The sequence below is a fragment of the Helianthus annuus genome, chromosome 7, assembly GCF_002127325.2.
Source record: "Helianthus annuus cultivar XRQ/B chromosome 7, HanXRQr2.0-SUNRISE, whole genome shotgun sequence".
Classification (NCBI taxonomy): domain Eukaryota; kingdom Viridiplantae; phylum Streptophyta; class Magnoliopsida; order Asterales; family Asteraceae; genus Helianthus; species Helianthus annuus.
The window spans coordinates 95,056,998-95,075,728 of record NC_035439.2 but is presented as its reverse complement, the minus strand read 5'-3'; the positions used below and the strand labels follow the sequence as shown (position 1 = coordinate 95,075,728).

The following is an 18,731-nucleotide window of genomic DNA, read 5'->3' as shown; positions in this document are numbered from 1 at the left end:
TTGTTGAACCATTAATGTCATATGAATATTGGACATAGATGTCATGGGCCTAGCCACCTACGTGGGCTGGAACAAACAAACACACACAAACATAGATTTCGTGTTTTGAAGTGCAACCATAAATGCTAAAGAAGAAGAAATATGAATATTGAAGCGGAAGTCAATCAACCAAGCTCAACCAAGTGATTAAGAGACTGGTGTAAGGGGTGGTGCCCACGCTCTCCCGCATCCCCTCCGGTCTCGTCCCAATAGCCAATAGGAGATCGGCTGCTTCTTCCATCCAAATAAATAATGTATGTTCGGAGTCATAAGTGGGTTGATGAACCCGGAGTTATAAAGTTTGGAATCAAGCATCCATTAGATTTGATTTTAACATGCTTAGAGCATTCACAATAAGACATTTTTAGCCTTGTTTTTTTTTTTTTTTCATTTTTCCACCTCATTCATTTTTACCTATTGTGGACTTCATTTTTTGGGTTCATTTTTTACATACATATTTCCTCACAAACATGAAAAATGAAGAAAAGGTGGGGTATGTGGCAAATGGTAGGGCCGGGAGGGGTTTTTGATGTAAAAGGTGATGGTGATGTGGCAACGTTTTTGGATTTCCTTAGACCATGTGTAGTGGTAAATCAAAATAATGCCCCCACCATGGGGCATTATTCGACACGTGTCATCCCAGTCAGCATGGGGCATTATAGCGTAAAGTGGTGTAGTGGGGCATTATTCTAATAATGCCCAAATAATACCCCTTTCAATCATTAAAAAAAAAAGAAAACACATACTAGTTGCTCATTGTCTTTGACAAAGAAAAAGCTGCTACTCCCTTTGCAAAAGTGTGGGGCATTAATTAACTCGTCAGACATTGGCACTCTCATTGGCCACATGGACTCCAAGTCAACATTCCCCTCTTGCATGTTCAGCGTTTTAAAAATAACGCCAACATCCATTTTATTTGAAAATAACGCCGGCTAACGCCGGGTGTAGTGGGGGGAGGGGCGTTTTAGGGCGTTTTTTTTTTTCAATTTTTTTTAAAAAAAAAAACGCCCCACTACACATGGTCTTATTGGGTGAGATTTTGATGTTTTTAAAGAATGAGTGTTTTTCTGATGTTGGTGTAAGTGGGTATACCCTATTAAAAAAAAATTCTTTTTTTACATATAAATATCGTTTTTTTAAATAACGTGTCATTCGAAATATCGGGCCCTAGCCGGTGGTCCTCCCCGCCCACCCTCAAGACCGCACCTACTCACCCTCTCTAGACTTTTAAGACAAATAGTCTTCTCAGCAGAATCGGTATTGGGGCTATGATAAGATAGCCAATCCATGCTGACTACAACATGAAATCAACCCATTGCCGTAGGGATTAAGTGAATGGAGTAAAAGCTACCATCAGTGTCGATTTTCATATCACAAAAGACACTAAAGGCTAGAAGAATCTCACTGTATAATATTTCCTCTTTTAAGTAGTTCTCTATTTTGCTACAGTGACGGTGAATTTCTTGCTAAATTTGTAAGACAAATGATCTACTAGCATATTCGTTAAATTAAACGTGAGTGGACAAGGAATTGATAAGAAAATTACCTACCATAAAATTTGATGTACTCTTTGCTTCCTCTACTTTGATTTGAAATGCTCTCACCATAGCCTTACTAGATTCCACCTTTGTATGGATATTTACTTATGGTTTAACCTTTATACGTTATGTCTCCTAACTTCAGATTAATTTTGCACAATCTTGTCTCAAGTGTCCCGAATCATAATAGTTGTAATAGACTCTTATAGGACTAATACATCGATGACTAATATGACTAAATTTGTCACACTTATAACAAATACCAGTGGCGACTCCACCATTTCCATTATCTCTCTTATCGCATTTCTTATAATTATGGTACTATAATACATTTATCACTCCTCGACCTGAAAAGTTTTTCTTATTAGAAAGACTTGAAGGCGGTTTACCGTTCCTCTTCTCCCTTCGAACAATTTGTCTTTAAAATTTACATTCCCTTTTCCCTTCTAATAAAATACATTTATCACTCCTCGATTTGAAAACCTTTTCTTATTAGGGGAGTGGGGATGGTATCACTTGCAAAAATTTCATCACCCACAATCATTTTTTTTTGTTTTTATAAAGTTTATAAAAAAAATCTTACAAGTTTATAAAAGAAACAATTTTTTTTTATGACCAGGACCAAACCTGCCAGTTTTAAAAGTTGAAATTAAAAGAAATAATGGGATGTTTGGCCTAGCTTTTATTTTTTTGGCTTATGCTTATATTTTAAAGTAGCTTATGCTTATTTTCTTTCATTTGATAAGCTATTTTTAAGTGTTTGGATTAGCTTATATTCTACAAGTTGATAATTAATAATTAATCTTTAGTTGTTTGTTAAGTTATTTTGTATTATGGGAAAGGAGTATAATATCATTGTGTGTAATGAGTAAAAAACCATCTTCTTCAAATAAGCTTATTCAAATAAGCTAAAAACCATGTTACCATAAGCTTATTGGAATTAGCTTATATAAGCTAATAAGCATAAGCTTAAAAAGCTAAACCAAACACCCATTAATGCTTATTTTGTAAAAATAAGCTAAAAAAACTATAAGCTTAGATAAAAAAGCTAGGCCAAACACCCCTAAGATTTAAATAAGTTTTGTAAATAACTATAAATCACAGAGACTGAATGTGTAAATAACAATAAGATTTAAAAAGGAATCAAACTTCCCGCGAAGCCATCATCTTCGACTTGCACCGAGTTTTCCGGCGAAGCCAACAAATTTCCGGCGAAAATCATCAAAACGTACAAGTATTAATGCACAACGTACAAGTCATACACATACAATCCAATTTTTACAACGCGTGAAGTTTTCCACGCGTTGATTCTTTCACGCGTTGTCGAAGATGGTGGCGGCGGTGTGCTATATGGAACAACGAGTGATGGGGGTGCCATCACGGACCACCCCCAGTCCCCTTAGAAGGACTTAAAGGTAGTTTACCCTTCCTCTTCTCCCTTCTACCAATTTGTCTTTAAAATTTACATTTCCTGTTCCCTTCTAACAAAATATATTTGTCACTTCTCGTTTTGAAATTTTTTTCTTATTAGAAGAACTTAAAGGCGGTGTACCCTTCCTGTTCTCCCTCCTAACAATTTGTCTTTAAAATTTATATTCCGTTCTCCGTTCTAACAATTTGACTTTAAATTCACAGTCCCTTTACTCGAGCAGTCTCAACAAACTTTAAGTTAAATGCTACATATGGTTTATTACAATTTATATCAAGTGTAGATCAAACATTATAATACAAAATCAACACGCCCATAGCCAAAACAGACACACCGTACCCAGTATAATCTCACTCATAGCCCAGCTATTGGTAGGGTCTGGGAATGGTGGATGTGGGCATGTCTTACCTCTATCCCAGTGGATAGAGACACTGCTTCCAGTGAGACCCACAACTCCAAAATCATGTTTATACCAAAGAGTCAAATAAAACATGTATAGGTATATAACCACATAAAAGTAATGAAGATATTCTAACTAAGCTACCAAGCATGAGAAATAGTGAAGACATATAATAGGATCAGATAACACATGAAATAGACGCACATACAAGTTATAGTATTCACAGACCACTGGAAAAAAAAGCTAGTCCTAAATCTATAACTAATACCAAACCGTAACCTCCTCCTAAAAGTCCTTAACCTTAATCCTACGTCTCCATGAACTTCTATCCTCAACCATGTCCTCAGAAAGGTGAAGTCTAACAAATCCTGCCTAATTCGCTCCTCCCAAGTCAATTTCGATCTGCCTCTACTCCTCTTTCACTCAACATTGAGAGTTTCCACGGTTCTGACCGTGGTCGTCGCCTGCCTCCTCCTCACATGTCTAAACAATCTCAACCTCCCATCCCTTATCTTATTCGAAATACCCTTAATCTTTCCCCAAAAACCTCATTTCTTATCTTGTCCAGCCTGGTGTGTCCACACATCCATCTTAACATCCTCATCTCAGCTACCTCCAGCTTACGCGTATGTGTCTTCCTGATGGCCCAACAATCTATTTCTTATCTTCCCCTTTAGTGTAGTTAAAGCCCCCGAAACCTAGTGAACCATCAAGATTACATTTACATACGCGTCTTTACGCTTTTTATGTTATCTATAAGCGGTCCAAAAACACAAGTTTTTTTAAGAGAAAACAAATCAATTCAAAAGGTAAAAATAAATTGTACTCGATACTTGTAAAGTTCAAAGTGGTCAATTTGATTTGTCTCCAAGGTAAAAATATTTGCCGATCCTGTAAATTGCATGAAATGACCGGATTATATTAATTCTCCATATAATACACCAAAAGAGTTATGAGGAACACACATAAGAGATAAGACATAACGCCTTTCAAAAAAGAAAAAAAGAGATGAGACATAACAAATGACTTTTTTTCTTTTTTATAATATATAACTTTTTTATGTTTCTAAAAAGAAGACAGGATATGACTTTGTGACGTTCTGAATATAAGACAATTTTATATATTATAAGCAACCAAAACTCCTTGACTAATTCATTAATCCTAACTGTCACTAATTTGCTCTTGACTTACTAGAGTAATCCACCAACAACCCATTAGTTTAGAATTTCATATAATACTATGGTGTTAGTTGGTCTGATCAATGTACATCAAGGATACATGCCCTTTTTTCTTTTTCTATTTTATAAATGTGTCAACTTTTAGGATTTGCATTTGTTAGAAGGTTATTGAGATCATGTTAATAAAGTTGTGCAAATTTTATAGTAATGTTTTGAAAATATGATATGAATCGGATCGAAAGCAACGCATGTTTATTAATTTAACATGTCGACCAATAAAGAGAGAGACAAACACCAGTTGAAAATCACTTGTTTTGCTTAGTTCCATCAATTCCAGTCGGTTCATTTGTGTTAGGCCGATTTGCTCATAAACAATAGTGACAACATTGACGGTTTTTGATTCAAAGGTTTGAAACGACCAAGCCCTATGCTTTTAAAAATATTGACCTATTGAATAGTTGAGATAAAAGTTAGCAAGAACATTGAAAGTAGATGAGGTGTTATACCTTTATGGTTATTTCCGGACAGGTTTCAGATTTATAGCTATGACTTACACGACAATGCGATCGAGTCTCAATTTTTACCTGTGTATTATGTTTTACATCTGATGATAGCACAATTGCACAAATAAACACATTATTCAGCTATATACTTTATGGCTTACGTATCATCAAGAAACATTCATTTTACCCACACAGGTCATGATACATGAATTTGATTTGCGCATAACCGTTCTATTCTCACATCATCTTACATCTATAAGATGTAATAAGATAACCCAATCTCCAAATTCCTATATAAACACCACATTTGTGCAACAAACTTTAAAATAGTAAAAATAGTTAATATTCGTATGCAAAAATACAAAACATCTATAAGATAAAAGAAACATATACTCAAACTCTTCATTATGTAAAACATGACAACAATATGGACATATGGTCAATATGCATGCAGTTATGATAAATTTATAATATTATACGTGACTATCACTCACGTATGCATCCACTTGTATAAAGTACGATAAAACTACGGGTGCAAACGAGCCGAGCTACTCGCGAGTTACTCGAGCTCGACTCGAAAAAAAGCTCGAACGAGCCGAGCTTGAGCTCGAGCCCGAGCCTAAAAACAAGCTCGTTTAGTAAACGAGTCCGAGCTTCGCTTATCGAGCTCGAGCCGGCTTGCGAGCCTTAACGAGCTTTCTTTTTATATATTTTTATTAATATATTAAACATATATTTAAATAATAATTATTACCATTTATATAAATATAAAAATAACTAAATTATATGTATAACAATAATTATAATTAAAAAAATTAATTAATAAATACTAAACGAGTCGAGCCCGAGCCGAGCTCGAGCTTGAAAAATTACCTTCGAGCCGAGCTCGAGCTTTAGAAATAAAGCTCGAATCAAGCCGAGCTCGAGCTTTCATATGTTAAACGAGCTCGAGCTCGAGCCTGGTCGAACTCGGGCTCGGCTCGGCTCATTTGCAACCCTAGATAAAACAGATACTCGAGCATATACCCTTATAACATCATTGATACTCTCATGTAACATATGTACTTATACTCAGTGTTGTAATAATTGTTTGGCGCTAGTTGGTCGGTGGGCTACCGACTAGCGATTAATCGGGATTAATAGAGAATAATCGGAATTAGTCGGATCGGGATTTCTATATGTAATTTTTAGTTATAAATACACACATACATTTATATATATATATAGTTTTTTAAGTAGACATGTTTTAACCTCTTACGGACCCATTTTTTAAAGTAATTGACTGGTTTTTGTAAGGTTTGGTCGAAATTTGGCTACGATCTGGCCAAACTTTGGCCAGAATAGGACAACCATTGACCACCTAATAATTAATCAGGTATTAATCGGTAAACTTATAATTAGTGATTAATCGAAAACTAATTAAAAACTAGTCAGGATTTTTACAAATAAAGTAAACACGCCATTTACACCTATAAAATTGCTTACACATTGGGGTAGAAAAGATCCTCATGAGACCACGTGACTTTTGGTCTAAAAAACTTAAAAGGCCAAGACCAAAAGTACTTTGACTTTTGAACCACAAACAACCCATTATTCTACACTAACCATAGTTAGTCATCCCAACTCAACCAAAGTTACACAACCAAATCTTTTAACTTATTCCCATTTTGGACCCTCTCAACTCATCTTTCAATCCAATAAACGACGACTTTTTGCAACACATCATCCTCTGGATTTTCACCTTCTTTTCCAAGATATTTCATCAATTTTGTCCTTAATCTGTTCTCAATTTCATATATCTTACTTCAATTTCGGATTCTAGCGATCTGTTTCTAGTGTTTTAGATTCTATCAATACAGCTAAAAATTAGGGCAAATGTCTGAACTCTGAAACCCTAGCTTTTGTACTCTAATTTCACTGTGATTAAAACACCTGTAGAATTGATTGTTGTTAGTTTGATTGTGATTGATTGGTAGATAACTCTAGAAGAACAAGTTATAGCGATTGCCGTAAGCAAAACCCTAGGATAATAGCGTCCTCATGACTGCCGATGAGTCTGCAGTTTCCGGCGAAGCTAGTGGTTCTTCTCCGGGCAATCAGTTGGCGATTTTGCCGGAAAAGCCGGTTAAACGGAAGCGGAATCTGGCCGGCATGCCAGGTAATGTTGTGTTGATATTAATTTGTTAATAATTGAACTATTGAAGTGTGATTATGAAGGTTGTATTGTTAATTTAGCTGGTTGTTGAGCTGGATGCCTTAACTAGGTGTTATTATATGTTAGGTTAATGAATAAGTTTTAGTGGATTATTACAAACTGATTTTATGCTTTTTGAAGCAAGTGTTAGGGTTAGGGCTTGCTGTATTGAAGTTGAAATGAAAGTTATGTTGATTTTTGGTGTTTCTGAATGTTTAATGTATAGATCCGGATGAATAGGTTGAATTATATATTATATTAATGAATAAGTTTTAGTAGATTGTTGCAAATTGATTTCATTCTGTTTGAAGCAGGTGTTAGGGTTAGGGCTTTTGCTGTATTGAAATTGAAATTAAAATGAAAGTTATGTTGATTTTTGGTGTTTTGAATGTTTGATACATAGATCCGGATGCAGAAGTGATCGCTCTATCTCCGAAAACTTTAATGGCCACAAATCGATTCGTATGCGAAATATGCAATAAGGGGTTTCAGAGAGATCAGAACTTGCAACTCCATCGACGAGGACATAACTTGCCGTGGAAGCTTAAACAGAGGACCGGGAATGAAATTAGGAAAAGAGTCTACGTATGTCCTGAGCCGTCATGTGTTCACCATGATCCGAAGCGTGCGTTGGGCGATCTTACCGGGATTAAAAAGCATTTCAGCAGGAAACATGGCGAGAAGAAATGGAAATGTGATCAGTGCTCGAAGAAATACGCAGTTCAGTCTGATTGGAAAGCTCATTTGAAGATATGCGGAACCCGAGAGTATAGATGTGATTGTGGGACTTTGTTTTCAAGGTTGAGTTTCTCTAAAAATCTTTTGTTATTGGCTAACTGCTAATGCTGAAATTTTCGTTTGTTTGTATGAAGGAGAGATAGCTTTATTACCCATAGAGCGTTTTGTGACGCCTTAGCTGTTGAGACTGCTAAAGGTCAGCCAGAAGATGAACCTCTTAAGAAAGATGAAGACAGTAATCCTAAAGATATAGAATCAGCACCACAATCAACAGCAACAGCATCACCGCCGCCGCCACTACCGCCACCCACCGCCAGTCCTGCAGTGCCTGTAACATCTTCAGTTATGTGTGTTGCAGATTCTCCAGGTATAACGGCTTATGTTTTTAAGGTTTTAACAACTATTATTTTTATATTAAAGTTGGCAACAAAAGTTTGGTTTTTTCTCTATTTACTTATATATAAGAAGATTGAACCCCATGATTTCATTTAGAGATTCATTACAGTTTACTTAGGGCTGCAAACGAATCGAACATTCAGCAAACAGTTCGTGAACCGTTCGGTGGGAGGTTCTTTTGTGTTCGTTCGTTTAGTTAAATAAACGGACATGAACAGAGGTCGCGTTCGTTCATTTATGTTGGTGAACGTGTTTGTTTGTGTTCGATAGTTCATTTGTGTTTTTAATTTTTGTATTTTATTTAAATACCTTAAAATACTGATAAATAAAATATTTAGTAAGTATCTGTTATTATATATTTTGTTCATGAACGCTTGTTTGTGTTCGTTTGTTTTCATTTATGTTCATGAACATTAGTTTGTGTTCATGAACGTTCATTTGCATTCGTTACCTAAAATTAACAAACGAACACGAACATGTTCATGAACAGTTCGTGAACACATATATTTCCTTAACGAACAAACACGAACAAGGTCTTGTTCATGTTCGTTTGGTTCATTTGCAGCCCTGAGTTTACCAGCACATCTTGCCTACAGATTTTCCGGAAATTTCCAAGTCGAGTCACGATGCTACACCCGTTGTGGATAACCCGCCACAATTGGTGGCGGGGTTGACCGGAAGCTGTAGCGGCAGCTGCAGCTCAACCAATACCGGAAGCACAAGCAGCAGTGTATTCGCTAGCTTATTCGCATCATCGACCGCACCCAAATCTTTACAACCACAACCTCAAACAACCGGATTCAAAGATCTTATTCAATCCATGACCCGACCTACACAAACACCCGATCCTACACTCCCATCTTCAGCTCAAGAACCCATATCGCTATGCTTGTCAACCAATCACGGATCCTCGATTTTCGGACCGGCGGGGCCGGAGCTTCGGCAATACGTTTCTCCACCTCAGCCGACGATGTCAGCAACCGCATTACTTCAAAAAGCTGCACAGATGGGTGCAACTGCGTCCGGTGCATCACTACTTAGGGGATATGGGCTCGAGCGGGATGATGCTGACGGTGGGTCGTCTATCGGGCTTGGACTTGGGGTGGGGTTCGACGGGCGGCCCGGTTTGCAAGAACTCATGTTGGGGACTCCGTCTGTATATGGGCCAAAGCACGCCACTCTTGATTTCCTCGGGTTGGGTATGGCGGTTGGTGGTGGAACAACCAACGGTTTATCGGCTCTAATGACTTCCATTGGCGGTGGTCTTGATGTTACGAGAGGGGTTTCGTCGTTTGGACTTGGTGGTGGAAGAGGCGGCAGTGGTGAGTTCACCGGAAAAGACATGGGACCGCAGTAAGTTGACCTACATTTTCTTTACCTCAGTAATTCTATCTTGGTAACTTTGGTATTTAGGAAGTAGTTATGTTATATGAATTTTTTACTATATATTGATGTAAATTATTGTTTTATTTCTGTTTGTATAATTAAATCCAGAAGTTAGCAGTTAGCAGTTTTGGAGGAATCAACCTCTGCCAACTTGCTTTTTCTTAATCCTATGTTCTGCATCTAAGATTATGTATATTGTTGACTTTTTAATTTTTTAAATGAAAATAGAACATGTCACAAGGGAAATGCTTGTTATCTTTGTGAGAGTTGACTATTACTAGCTTTCCCCTTTATTTGGAAATGAACAACGATTATGTATGCAACCAGCATCAAAGCAAAGTAAAAATTTGGGACCCTTTTCCAAAATTTTCTAGTATGTACTTTTGGTCGATTACGACATGAAAATTACAAACATATAGTTATGCCCTTATACAATTTCATGACACGTGTAACCTTCATATAGTTTCTGCTAGACAAAAATGCCTCAGGAATTTGGTTTACCATCCAAACATTTCTAGTTTGAAGAGGCAGAAAATGTTTCATAGCATGTACTGATAGTTGTGTTTATACCACTAAGACATAGCACAATTCATCATATTTTTTTAGCTACCTAAAACTTACTATATCCAATTCTACATACTAAATGTAACTCCATCCCACCAAATCAAACCATTATGCAACTGAATGGCGTTATTTTGTGATTGATTTGCTTAAAATTGAATGTCAAGTTAACACAGTATAGAGGAAATATAACCTATTCAAAACTGAAAATTTATATCATCTGTCTGTCTAAGTTTCATAGCTTTGTCTTTAGTATGTTCGCTTTTGCTATATAAAAGAGGGTTGCGATACAACTTGCTGCAAATCCTAGTTTGATAAACCCTAATCTGGACTTCAAAAAATTAGAAACCAGGGATAAATCAAGACTCCTTACTTACCAATAAAGGAATCAATAAACCCTAATTGCTAATCAAGATAGATCAAGAAAAGGATGAAGATCGAAAGAACTTGGATTCTTCAGAAATCGCCAATGCAACTTGTTGCCGTTTACCTGCTTCTTTTTTGTAGATAAATAAAAGTCTTCTTTACAATTGAATCATCGGGTTTCAACAAGCTAATTTCAACTTCCATTGCAGCACACCATGATCAAATAAAAACACTAGAAAGTTTAAGTACAAAACACATATCTTAGAAGAGAAAAGTCTTGTAAACGAAAGATGTTACTAATATGAACAGTGAAATCCTAAGATAAATTTACCTTTTTTATTAGCCTGTATTGTGGGCTTAGTTAGGGGCACCAACCCTGCCACCTTAACACACACAACCCCTCATAGGACACGACCCCGTGTCTCTTGTCTGCTTTTGTTTCTTTTTCTTTCTGGAATCTTGAGTGTGGCACGACCACGTACTTGTCTTCTGATTTGTTGTTTTTGGTCTTGGGGTGAAGCTTGGAGGGTTGGTATGATGTATCAACTTCCCTTCTTTTTTATTTGTGTTGGTTTTTTTCCGTTAATTTGTTCCTTTTGTACATTTAAGCTCCTTTAATCCTGAAAATCAAAAGTATACAAAGAAACACACATTTTCCAGTATTAGTAATAAAAAGAGTTGATTTTATACCTTATTTGGTCTATTTTAAATGTTGCATTTGGTGCATATCAACACGCTGTGTTGTATGGAGGGTACCCTTAATTGATTAACCTGTACACAACCTATGATATGATCCCGTACACAAGTCTTGTACACTGATTGTTTTGGTAACAAACCACAACTAAATCCCGAGTTTAGAGGAAAGAAAGAATTTTAAAATTTTGTTGATCCTTTCCACCAATAATTCCGATAAACCTGTAAACACAATCGACACTTCCAAAAACAGATCATATGAACACTTTTCAATTTTTTTTTATCTTCAAAATTGTTATTCGAGAAATGTATTGTTTTGTATCAAAAATTTTGACCGTACACTTAAAATACGACCTGAGCAAAATCTAGACACAAATACAATTAGTTAAACAATGATAATCAAAACAGAAGTTACTTGAACCATCAACCTTTTCGATTTCGTGGAATCTGCTAATTCTTTTTCTTGATCTTCGAGTGATATCTTGAAACCGAGCCTTCGAATAGACTGGCTCTGATACCAATTGTAAGTCCAGAGATCTTCACATAATATCACAAACTCAATCAAGAGTGTGGAAAACAATTGAAAGTGACAAGAAGAAATTGATTGTATTATGTTGCACATGAGTCTATAAACTCGTCTGGTACAAACTAACACAAACTCAAAATGTTATGTAAACTCATCAACCACTAAATGACCTAAGAACCCCTATTTATAGCACATAAACCAATTACAAACCGGGCCACAGCCCAACGGTATACTATCTAGACAAGCCCAAAATATCACAAGTTTACAACTAGCCCATAATACTAACCCACTACTAAGATGTACAAGACAAGCGTAAACCTACTAAATTATACCCTTACACTAGAATTGATTCCCTGCATGGTGGTTTGGGGCAATTTGGCGGTTAGGGATGGTTTGGTTGCAGGTGGTGGTTTGGCGGCGGAGGAAATGGGTTGTTGCAGGTTGTGGTTTGGGGCGGTTTGGGGTTTAAAGATTGTTGCAGGTGGTGGTTTGGGGCGGTGGTCGGAGGTGGTTTTTGCGGTAGCTACATTGTGCGGCGATAATGAGCTGGTACAAGGGTGGTGCAGTGGTGGTGGAGATTGTTGAAGATTAGGGATGGATGCAGGTGGTGGTTTGGCGGTGGAGGAAAAGGGTGGTACAGTGGTGAAGGTTGTGAAATTGGTGGTCGAAGGTGGTGTTTGCGGTGGCTAGGTTGTGCAGAGGTGGTACAATTGTGGTGCAGTGGTGGTGGGGATGGTGGAAATGGAGAGAAGAAGATAGATATAGGGAGTGGTAGTGGAGATGGTAGTGAGGTGGTATCCAAGTCAGCATCCACGTAAGAAAAAGCTAGCCAATATGTTAAAAAGTGGGCCGCTAGTGGATATTTCTATAGTTGGGACTGACAACGGCCGATAGCTGATAGTTGAAATTATTAAAATCCATTATTACTTATTATTGAATATATAATATTTTTCAATTCTAACACATCATATACATATACATACATATATATACACGTGATTCATTATATAACTTAATGAAAAAACGAACCTTTATGTCATATGAATCTAAAATCTAACTCAATTATGTATGTTTCCCTTTATCTTTTTTTTTTTCATCATCAATGACAAAAGTATGTTCGTTTTTCACCTATATAACTCCTTTTAACACTTTAAAGGCTTCAAATGGGTAATAATGAGTAGCAACGTACAAGTTGTAATCCATCATTCGACTAGATGATACATGGAGAACGACAATGTACTAGGTCGAGCTTTATTTACAAGTGAATCGACCCTTCAATGAAAAGTTGAGATGATTTATGTACTAGTTTTTCTATCAATCCAATTGTACTTTTTAGTTTTTACAACTTCTATTCTCTCATTTTTTTTCTCTAAAGATTTAATCTTTTTAGTGATAATAAATGTGTTGACACGCAATACATTCTTGAACATTATTTTTAGTTTCATTTTAATCCTTATGGTTTGGGTAATTTTGTCAGTTTAGTCTAAAGATTTGAAAAGTTGACATTTTAGCCCAAATAGTTTTAAACATTGCCATTTTAGTCCAAATAGTTTTAAACGTTGTCATTTTAGACCACTGGGTTAACTCCATCCTTTTATTTTGTTAACTAGAAGGGCATTTCGGTCATTTTATATGTAATTCTGTTAACTTGAAGGACAATTCGACCGTATAAAATGATCGAATTACCCTTCTAGCTAACATAAAAAAATGGATGGAGTTAACCTAGTGGACTAAAATGGCAACGCTTAAAACTATTTGGACTAAAATGAAAACGTTTCAAACCTTTGGACTAAACTGGCAAAATGGCCCAAACCACAGGGACTAAAATGGCATTTAACTCTTATTTAAAAACAACCTTTTATCATTTCAGCTCTTGTTGTGTGGTAGAGGCTATTGCCTATTGAGAGAAGACCATGGTCGTATTCCTTACATATATATAATTATACTATATAACATTTTGTGTACGTTCTTAGCTACAATTTCAGTTTCCAAGTTATCATGATCTACATCTGCCGGTCATTACCACATGACATTCAATTATTAGCAAGATGATTCTCTAATTTGGGTTACAAAGCCTAGATATGGAGGACCGAAGCTGAAGACGATTGAGCTGGATGGTGCCTGTTAGTCACCACTGTTGTCACCGATCATGAAGAATACGATTCTAACCGTTGTCAACGGAGCTTGGTGAGGGTATTGCCGTAGCCGGCAGCCGTTCGACGGCTGTGGATCTCGCTCATGGTTGCAAAAGTCGCTAGGCGCTCCCTAGTCGATCGACCGGGAGTTGAGAGTACTCGGCATAGGCGGAGAGTACTCAAGGAGTACTCGGACATGTTAAATTATAAAGAAATTAGTTTTCGGAAATTAAATATATGTCTAATAACATAAATTTACTAATATTTATAACAAAGTACATGAAAATGATACTCATTATTTAATATGATAGTCTTATAAATTATGTTTTATTATTTTTTAAGTCAAACTCGGCCCGAATTGACCTACTAGATCCGATTTTGGCCGAGTTTGACCGCGTTTGATCGATTCCGAGTAATTAGGCGGAGTTAGAGGAAGTCGCCTCGGCAGCCTACCTTGTAGCGACTACTCGGAAAGTACTCGGCCTTGGAAACCTTGTTTTACAACCATGATCTCGCCTGAGAACCATAAGCCTTTCATCTTCCTCTCTCCGTAGGTAGTTAAAAGTATTTTAAAACTATGGGGTATGGGGCGGGGGTTGGGGCGTGGGTTGGCTGAAAAAGCCCAAGCCACCACCCCGGGTGGGCTTGGGTTTCGGCATGGCCCAAGGGTGTAACACCCCGTGTTTTCGAATGTCAAAGTCAAAGTCAAAGTCCAAGTCAACTTTGACTTTCTTGGACTGTAGATAGTCGATTTTGTGTTTTAGTTGTATTATGTGGAGTAAGTGTTGTAATCAGCAAGAATCGAAGTAATCGAATGTGTTTTAACGCGAACCGATCTACGACTGTGAATAATAGGAAGTAACAATGCGATAAAGTTAACTAATCAGTAGTCAAACCGATCTAACAATCAATCGAACTCGAGACTCGAATTATGCGAATTGTGGTATTGTTATACGTGTGTGTGTGCCTTATGTGTTACTTGTGCGTGTTTACTTTATGTTTGGTGTGGTATTCAAGCGAATCAATCGAAAATCGAATCGAAACTCAAAAAGCAATCGAACTCAATCGAAACCGGCATCGAAACGTTACTTATAGGAGATTGTATGTTAGATATAGTAGTTGGGATTAAAAGTAATTTGACTAGGAACTCTATCGTATCCGTATCATCGTCCCTCGAAATCGAAACGTCGAAAGTCGTCGCAAAATACCCAAAGTGTGTCGCGGATCGAACAGGAAGGCAACCTGATCGAACAGGCCAGCCGATCGGCTAGCATCTTGCCAGCCGATAGAGCAGCCCACTCGATCGGAGCTCCTGGCCGATCGGCTGCCACTTTCCTCTTTTGGAGCCTATAAATAGGGCTGTCATTGTCATACTTTCCATTTTTGGAAAGCAATGACCAAACCAGCCATCTTCTTCACCTTTTCTCAGATTTCTCTCAATCCCGGTAAGTTCTTACTCTAATTCTTGTACGTTTTTTTATCATTACTTGATTCTACACCTTTCTATCTTTCAAAACTTGGATTCTAACCGTGAAATCACCAAGATCTAAGTGTTCTTGGGTGATGTCATCATGGTGTTCTTGAAGAACATCATGTTTTGGCCTCATTCCACTATGATTAGCTTAGATCTAACCGATTTCCACATAAACAAGTTAAGATCTATCAAGATCTAAACATCCACAAGTTGTGAAGGATTGAAAGAAGGCATTCCAACTTTCTTTCAACTCTTTTACACTCAATGCCTTCAAATCAATAGAAACGAAGCTTGAATCGGCTAACTAATCATTCAAATAGTTAAAGGTTCAAGATTCGGGTTCTATGAACAAGGTTCACCGATTTCGGGTTAAACTCTAAACCGACATTCCGAACCATCCACCGGCCGGACTTGGTGATTCCTGTTCGAGCCAAGGAAACAAGTAGGAACGGAGGTTATCATAGTTCAACACGTTGTCAAGATACCTTGAAAGAATGACAAATAAACAAACAGCCAAGTGTTAGACGAAAAGCCGACCAGGTCAGAAATGCTGGCCGAACGGCTAGGCTGTTCGAACAGCCCAACTGATCGGACATGCCAGCCAATCGACCGGGCCAGCCGATCGGCTAGCACATGGTCCCACGCTTTCAAAATCTTATGAGGTATAGTATTGACGAAGTAGTGTTCGATCGAGCATGTCACTCGATTGGTAAACATTACTGTTCGGATCATGAGATACTATGCTTCAACACTTAATCGTTTTCACAACTCGTTCGTAGTAGGGAATGCCAGCCGATCGAACAGACTGTTCGATCGAGTGACATTCAGCTGAGGACCACTTCTGAAATTCCTAGCCGATCGAGTGAGCTAGCCGATCGAGCGAACCGCTCGATCGATCGACTTGAAAGGCAGGAATACTTCAGTGTTCTCAAATGCTGCAACGAAAACTTCAAAAGTTCAAATCCTCAAACACAAACACACCAGAGGAAGAAACAGTCCACTCGAATGGTCCAGCCGATCGAGCCGGAACGGGACTGTCCAATCGGATATACCAGCCTATCGAACGGGCCGTCCGATCGAACCTGCCATTCGATCGACCAGCCTATTCGATCCATTCACACTTGTTTACTTTCCACGTTACTCATTGTTGTGCTATCAAACTACTCAGGCTAACCCTACTCTCAGCGCTCCCTTCAATCCATAATCAATCACTGTGAGTATACTCGATCCCTTTTGCTTTTAACACTTTTGGGTGTTACATACGTTACCTATCAAATCACAATCAAACACAAACTATTTGAACGTTGACCATTTGCATGTGCTACTTGACTAAATGAATGCTGTCTATTATGTTTACACGTGGAATGCTATCTACCTGCCTTAGCAACATAGTACTATAGTTTGGACTCAGCACCCGTTCACACGGGGGTTGTTAAGGACAATTACTTGCATGGATTATGGTGGTAATCATGTATTGCGAACCGTCTCGGACGGTCAACCCGCAGTCGTTGGTATCGATGGTCCCATGTCGATAATTAACATGCATCGTTTTCCTTTGTGTACGTGCCTGGTTATGCGTAAACTATTCGAACTCTATATGCTATTACTAAACTTGTGTGCTCACCTTTACATTTTATGTATTGACAATACTTTAACGTATGTGACAGGTAATTAGGATGTTTATCTGCTAGGGAAGCGAGGCTAGAATAAAGCTCTAGAGGCCAATGAATAGTTGTAGGTCGTGGTCTACCTAGGGGTCTCTAGAAGCAAATAAACAATTGCCATGGAGCCGTTGGAGTTGTCCGATCCGGGGTCTATGGCATTAGCTGTCTGTAGATCTTGTCCGGATAAGTCTTAATGACTTCAAGCAATACTTTTATTCATTTGGTTTGTAATAATTAAATCTGAGTTGTCGGAACGGAATTTATTTGCCTAGTTGCTTCTATGATAACTTGTTTATTTATTTGAGATACGGTATGGGACGTATCATTAAACTGAATTTGTAATAATAGTTGTTGTGGAAACTTCTGGACATCTGTTTCTCTCAGTGTCGCGCCCCGATGATTCCGCCATCGGTTGGGGTGTGACAGATTGGTATCAGAGCCATAACTATAGGGAATTAGGCAGACACGACCTAGTCCGGGTCGCTGTCTTAGAGACCTAGACTATAGTTAGGAACCATCAGACCAAGTTTATGTGCTTATTCTGCAATCCTCCACTATCACTGCACTCGAATTTTCAAATAAAGTCGGAAGATTTAGTTAGGAATAGGTGTGAAACCGCAACTCCCGACCAAATTGACTGACTTATGCTGATTTCATTCGTTTATTCATACTTATCTCATTATTTTCACCAACAAAGAAGAGAGAATTATACCAAATCAGGGGTGAAACCCCCATTTTGATGAAAATTCTTCTCGATTTTACTAAAAACAAGGAAGAAATTGCTAAGCCAAGGGGTGAAACCCTAACCTTAGCAGTTTGTCCTGTGTTTTATTCGTCTCACCAAGGCTTTGACGGACTCCAACGACCTGAACTCACAAGTATGGCCTAGGGAACGCGTGTGGGATGCCCAAGAATCGAGGCAGAAACACGACCTCTAGAGTCGAAAGTGATGACAAGTCTACTGTGAATTGTCGAGTTGCCTTGGGTAGTCGATGCCTAGTAGCCGCAGGCGATCTATCTCTCGATTTTATGTGTTTCGAATTAGACGAGTCATCAGGTACACTCGTTGATTTTATGTGTTTATGTGTACTTTCTCTGTTTTGTGATTATATTTGCTTTTTCTGTTTTATTTTGGGATGATATTCGATTCCGCTATCATTTTAATCGACACACACAACTCGTACTGTTATTCTATCCCTGATCGATCCCCAGTTATCACAGTTCTAGACGATGTTATACTATGATATGCTATACGACTAAGTTAGACTATACCATACGGTGCTATCAGATACAATATCCGAACGACACGCGAACTTTGAAGGATAGGTTTCTGTTTTCTGACTGCTTCAGTAATTAAGTGCCTAGGTATTTGCGTGTTTCCGTATTTTGTGCTCCAAGTATTTATGTGCTTCTGTGACCTACGTGTTCTATGTGCTTCTGTGCTTATGTGTATCTGTGGTTATGTGATTATGTGATATGTGATTCGACGTGATTCTATGCTTTAGATAGTG

At 37.8% G+C, this 18,731-nt stretch overlaps 1 protein-coding gene across 1 annotated transcript; it reads left to right on the top strand.

Annotated features, from left to right (window-relative positions):
• Positions 1-6,755: 6,755 nt before the first annotated feature.
• Positions 6,756-10,026, top strand: LOC110867939 (zinc finger protein GAI-ASSOCIATED FACTOR 1). The gene is made up of 4 exons (XM_022117003.2): positions 6,756-7,245; positions 7,685-8,081; positions 8,154-8,386; positions 9,012-10,026. The coding sequence occupies exons 1-4, from the start codon at positions 7,128-7,130 to the stop codon at positions 9,770-9,772; spliced, it is 1,509 nt and encodes a 502-aa protein (XP_021972695.1). The 5' UTR covers positions 6,756-7,127; the 3' UTR covers positions 9,773-10,026.
• Positions 10,027-18,731: the final 8,705 nt, after the last annotated feature.

What these genes read in the sequence shown, in the direction of transcription:
- LOC110867939 (XM_022117003.2), top strand. Translation starts at nt 7,128, where the DNA reads ATGACTGCCGATGAGTCTGCAGTTTCCGGCGAAGCTAGTGGTTCTTCT. An exon ending in GAATCTGGCCGGCATGCCAG is followed by an intron (nt 7,246 to 7,684) that starts GTAATGTTGTGT and finishes TTTGATACATAG; the next exon opens with ATCCGGATGCAGAAGTGATC. An exon ending in GTGTGTTGCAGATTCTCCAG is followed by an intron (nt 8,387 to 9,011) that starts GTATAACGGCTT and finishes TCTTGCCTACAG; the next exon opens with ATTTTCCGGAAATTTCCAAG.